Source organism: Diaphorina citri, unplaced genomic scaffold (assembly GCF_000475195.1).
Source record: "Diaphorina citri unplaced genomic scaffold, Diaci psyllid genome assembly version 1.1 scaffold1312, whole genome shotgun sequence".
NCBI classification, from domain to species: Eukaryota; Metazoa; Arthropoda; class Insecta; order Hemiptera; family Psyllidae; genus Diaphorina; species Diaphorina citri.
This window is the reverse complement of record NW_007378741.1, coordinates 4,269-9,760: the sequence shown is the minus strand read 5'-3', so window position 1 is coordinate 9,760 and position 5,492 is coordinate 4,269. Positions and strand designations below refer to the sequence as shown.

The following is a 5,492-nucleotide window of genomic DNA, read 5'->3' as shown; positions in this document are numbered from 1 at the left end:
TAAAATTCCACTTCGTTCTGTCTGTGGGTACCATAATGAAATAATGTTACTAAATATTGCTGTATAATCAATTAAGACATGTTGAAGAAGACAATTAGAGGAGATTTTGCATTAAGATTCCAGCTACTTGATGTGAGATTTTTGATGTTTGTTTGGATCCTGAAAGGGACGAAAAAATTGGTTAACGCTCCCTAACGCGCATATTTTGAGTTTCCTAAAATTCAATTATTAGATTGGATGGGTATTGGTATACGTAAGTAGGGCCATCGACTATAATAAACGCCCAATGTCACTGCGATCTTGTTAAACCGACCTGCAACACCCTATGTCACTGTGACTATTAGATTGGATAAAACAAACGATCTACTTTCCGAAGGTGCCAGAAAATTAATTTACCCATCAACCTACCGTAAAGAAAAGCTTTCATTAAATTGAAACTTTTTTAAAGCTCCAAATGAAAAGATATATGTATTTCATTTCTACCCTGAAATTGTAGCTCAAGTCAGTATGCTAATATTTCTAATGTTACCTTGGTAGGTTTAGCGGGATGTTTGTTGTTAGTATTTCCATTGTATTGATTCCACTTCCTTCTGACTGTATAACCTCGGTAGTCTGAAACATTTAAATTTTTTATTTATTACTTATTAGTTATCCTTTTCAAATTGTTATTATTTAGGTAGGTATCATTATTGAACTCTCACTGTAAACTTCGTTGTTGATAATTATGTTCAATTCACACTTCATCAATTGTATGTATTTGTCTCAATTGAGAACTTCAATTTTTCTGACTGCAACGAGTTGCGTTAATTTATCCAGTATGAACTCTTTCAAGTCACCTTTGAATATCAACTCCATACTTACGTCGTTGTATAATAGTCGCTGCTTGTACATGGTTCAATTCACACTTCATCAATATTGTATTTGTCTCAATTGAGAACTTTAATTTTTCTGACTGCAACGAGTTGCGTAAATTTATCCAGTATGAACTCTTTCAAGTCACCTTTGAATATCAACTCCATACTTACGTCGTTGTATAATAGTCGCTGCTTGTACATGGGCCAGAGCACTAAAGTTCTCAATCAACTTGTTCACATTGCTCTGCTCATGACAACCAGGCGCCATATTGGAAAATCCCTTCATGTTTTCCTTCTCCACCATGTTGGATTTCTTCTGGTCCAAGGTCTCCATCTTGGAATTCTTCTGGTTTTGTTTCTGGAGCCATCGTCGCACGTAGCGTTGAAGTGTCACCACACTGGATGCTATTTCCCATCGTATTCTCTTGTACTTGGATTTCGCCAACCAGCGACGAACACAGCTTTGCACCAGGATGATTTTCCTCATCTGGAAACGGGAAAGTGGAGGATAATTTATTTATTTACACCCTAAGCAAAATGGCCATGTAGGGATAATGAATATTTGGGAATATTTAGGCCGGCCATCCAAACTTCAATGTGCAAAGAGTAGAAATTTCCCTGTTAGGCGTGGTCTGTATTTGCAGATCCCTTGAACTCATTTCCAGACTCTCTATACTTCACCCAAGATTATATTTGAGCCTTGTTCGTTTATAGCTAGTTTGGATTTACGTTGACATCTACAGTACGTAAGCGCTCGTGGCAGCAAGAGTCTAAAACACTAAATAAATTAGCAGAAAGCAATGTCAAATGACTAGCATCTTGGATGGATGCCTCGGTAACTTTGTGAAGGTCCATGAGTTTGATTGTTTTAATTTGTGTGAACACTTTCAACTCTGAAAATAATTATACAGCTTTATTGGAATGTAAAATTACAATAATCGTCTAAGATCTAAATTTCTAGAGAACTATTAAATTCGAAACATTTCAGAAAAATCGTCTTTCCCAGCGGACAGCAAGGTCGCGGTATGCTTGACCGCTGGCTTTGGTGTGGAAAACTAAACATTTGAAACAACAAAATCAACAAATTATCACTACTTAATTATATCTTCCTAGTATTTACATTTCTACACGCTAAATAGGGTGTCCTATATGTTGTTGACATTGTTGAAGCACCCTAATAAAAAACGAAAAAATTATACTTAAAATACTGTTTAGACCATAATGTCGCCTTTTTTGAGACATATAACGGAGATAACAATAATGATTTCTTTGGTAAAATTTATTATTTTATGTTCAATATAAAGTCCACTTAAAAATAAAATATTGCACAGCTAAATTTAATAGACAAGAAAACCACAATCTGATTAAAATTCAATTCAATTGATCTTAAGGTGTTTCCACACTTGGTCGACGGCCGTCGATCGACTATGTTTGGACACACCTTTATGCATTTAAGTCAGTTGTTTGATTCAACTGATCCTGTCAACTTCTATTGTATTTATTTATCTATTTGCCATATTTGTACATCTAATTCAACTGACAGGAGATGGTCGAGCGATGCGACGTAGAGATTCCGTGGGTGGATGTTGGGTAGGCCTCAACAGTTGTCGGAAATTATACGGGCCTAGGAACTCGGTGGAGTTGGTACTTGATCTGGAAACATGGGATAATGGTTCGGAATGTTAAAGGAGATTTTACGTGTAGGAATGTAGGTAAATAAAATGTTTCCCCTCATAAGGTATGATGGAGGGAATTAGGCCAGCCATTCACTATCACTCCTATCAGGTAGACCTGATCAGGTGTCAAGTGTATCTGATAGATTCAGTTCTACCTGATAGTGTGTGTGCTCATCAGGTGTCAGGTATACTTGATAATAAGTGGCTGGCTTTAGGGAGGTTTTATCGTGCTGAAATCGAAGAGAGGAGGACAGGATAAAAGAAAGCCCGATTGAAAAAATACTCGTGACGTAGAATAGGCAGCTGATGTACGAGTACTGTTTAACAATGTTCAATAGATCAGTTGCGCTTACTTGGGTGTTTCAAAGTCATAGAGCAGGAAAAATGAGGACCAACGGAATTTTTCTTTTTTTTTACCGAGATAAATCGATTTAAAAAATACCGGTAAATCGTGAAGTTTGACGTCACGGCATACGCTCCAGTAGGCGATGACGTTACATCAATAGCCCTAAAAGTCAGTCGAAAACTATTGATGGTTTTTCTCAAAACATTTAAAATGGTTGAACTTTGGTCAGTTGCAAGAGCATAACTTGTTAATCGTCATTCCTAGAGACCTTAGATGTACACCAATCGATTTCTCGTGAAAAGATACATAGGATAGACTCCTTGGTCATATAGTAATAGGAAATCTTGTTCAAAAACCATGTTGAAATATTTGGAGATATCACAGAGAGAGAGATGAGGAATAGAACCTTCCAATCTCTGAAATCAGAAGAGAGAATGAGCTCTGACAAAAATCTAGGTATAAAGAAACCTCCCCTTGACCCCCTACTACCAAAAATTAAAGTAGGGGGTGAGGAGAAATGTAGGGGGTCAAGGGGAGGTTTCTTCATACCTAGATTTTTGGAAAGAGCTCATTCTCTCTTCTGCTTTCAGGTTGGAAGGTTCTCTGTTCCTGATCCCTGTCTGTGATAACATGTCCAAATTTGTTCGCGGTATACGCGATTAGTTTGCGGTATCCGTGGTTTGTTCGCGGTATCCGCGGTTTGTTCGCGATATCCGCGGTTTGTTCGCGATATCCGCGGTTTGTTCGCGATATTCGCGGTTTGTTCGCGGTAACCGCGGTTTGTTCGCGGTAACCGCGGTTTTTTTCGTGGTATCCGCGGTTTTTTCGCGGTACCCGCGGATTGTTCGCGGTATCCGCAATTATTAACACTGTCCCGCGGTAGACACTCGAAGTAGATATTTGATAAACCAGTACTTAATTTACTCCGGTTTACTTACTTTAATTCGGTTTACTTACTTTACTCCGGTTTACTTACTTTGGTCGAGTCCGGAGAGTCCGGACCACTGCTCGTCGGACTGGCCGAGTACAGATTGCCGGTTTTTGTGATGGGACATTGGAACAGAAACCGGACCGTATCCAGCTTCGAACCCCGCAAGAGTTGAATTATTTCTGGAGCCAGGAAGTGCCGGTTTTTTTCGAGCATGCCCTCGACTTGATAGATGACACGGCCGGCGAAATGTTGAATGCCGAAGCAGAGGGCGTTGGATTTGGGACGCACGTAGAGCTTGTTACGCAGGTTGGCGTGGAATTTCTCTGTAGAGATAGAGAAGGAGAAATAGATGGTAATAATGGTGTTTCATTCTACAAGAGTATCGAGGTATAAGGGGCGGCTATTGCTAACATATTCTACAAGAGTTTAAGGCTTTAAGAGGCCATGGCCAAGATGCCAAGAAAATATGAATGTCCAACACAGATTTCGTTTTTTCGTTTTTTTTTCTAACTAGGTACCTAATTATTGTTTCAAAACGAATTTTCATCAGTAAATGGTTTCTTCAAATTAAATTGATCCCAATGGCAAGGTAAGCCTAGAGTGCCTAGACCCTTGACAAGTGCAGTGTGCCTGAAGGTATGTGCTGTGTTCCAATCCACTTGATCCCAATATTTTTGCAGAATTTGCACATTCTAGTCTAAAAGATCTTTTATCCCTCGAGGAAAGCTCAACTCACCTATTAGTGTTCTGTCCGTGGATCTAGTGAATCGACTCTCTTCATCTAGCAAGGCTAATAGTCCCATGGGCCTGGAAAGGAGGAGATCTAGGACTGGTCTGTTGTCAGTGTATTCGATCAGATCTACTGGAATACCTTCCGCCATGTATTCCTATGGGATAAACAATATTCATGTTAATGTGAAGCTGAATGAGACAAACAATGTAATGATATCTCGTGTTGATCTGGATTTCATAAAAAAAGATAGACCAAGGTATTTGTTATTATCTACCAATTATAGGTAATTCTTCCTTCTGCGGTAGAATTTCTATAGTGATAATAATAATAATAATAATAATAATAATAATAATAATAATAATAACTAAAATTTCAAAGACCTCCCGGCATGTAATGGGTAGAAATATTTTTTCCTGGTAGAAAGGTAGTCAGAAATCAAGTTATTGAACTTAACGTTTGAACGATCTACCGATCAGAAAGTAAACACTCGTTTGGTAAAGCTGTTAAAGTGTATTACCTACTTTCAAATTTCGTACCTACCCGATTTTTTGCATCTTACGGGAAGGTATACGTAACAGACCAAGGTATTTGTTATTATCTACCAATTAGGTAATTCTTCCTTCTGCGGTAGAATTTCTAGTGATGATTAAAATTTCAAAAACCTCCCGGCATGTAATGGGTAGAAATATTTTTTCCTGGTAGAAAGGTAGTCAGAAATCAAGTTATTGAACTTAACGTTTGAACGATCTACCGATCAGAATCAGAATGTAAACACTCGTTTGGTAAAGCTGTTAAAGTGTATTACCTACTTTCAAATTCCGTACCTACCCGATTTTTTGCATCTTACGGGAAGGTATACGTAATATGCGATTAGTTTCTTTTAATGTCTTGTGAAGCAATCGTGTCAAAATTACAACTTCAAGTCCTGTTATAGCAGAATTAGGTAGATATT

The 5,492-nt window shown here is 38.1% G+C and overlaps 1 protein-coding gene across 1 annotated transcript; it reads right to left on the bottom strand.

Moving 5' to 3' along the window:
• Positions 1–123: 123 nt before the first annotated feature.
• Positions 124–4,690, bottom strand: LOC103515283 (unconventional myosin-Vc-like). The gene is made up of 6 exons (XM_008480216.2): positions 4,544–4,690; positions 3,839–4,130; positions 2,396–2,507; positions 1,026–1,341; positions 530–612; positions 124–159 (listed from the first exon to the last, which is right to left on the bottom strand). Exons 1-6 carry the CDS (start codon positions 4,686–4,688, stop codon positions 124–126), a joined length of 984 nt encoding a protein of 327 aa, XP_008478438.1. The 5' UTR covers positions 4,689–4,690.
• Positions 4,691–5,492: the final 802 nt, after the last annotated feature.

Bases quoted from the DNA above. Each gene is read 5' to 3' on its own strand.
- LOC103515283 (XM_008480216.2), bottom strand. From the start codon at position 4,688: ATGGCGGAAGGTATTCCAGTAGATCTGATCGAATACACTGACAACAGA. The intron at 1,342-2,395 runs GTCAGTTGAATT...TCCCGTTTCCAG, and splicing joins GCATCGCTCGACCATCTCCT to ATGAGGAAAATCATCCTGGT. The intron at 613-1,025 runs GTAAGTATGGAG...TAAATGTTTCAG, and splicing joins AGCGACTATTATACAACGAC to ACTACCGAGGTTATACAGTC.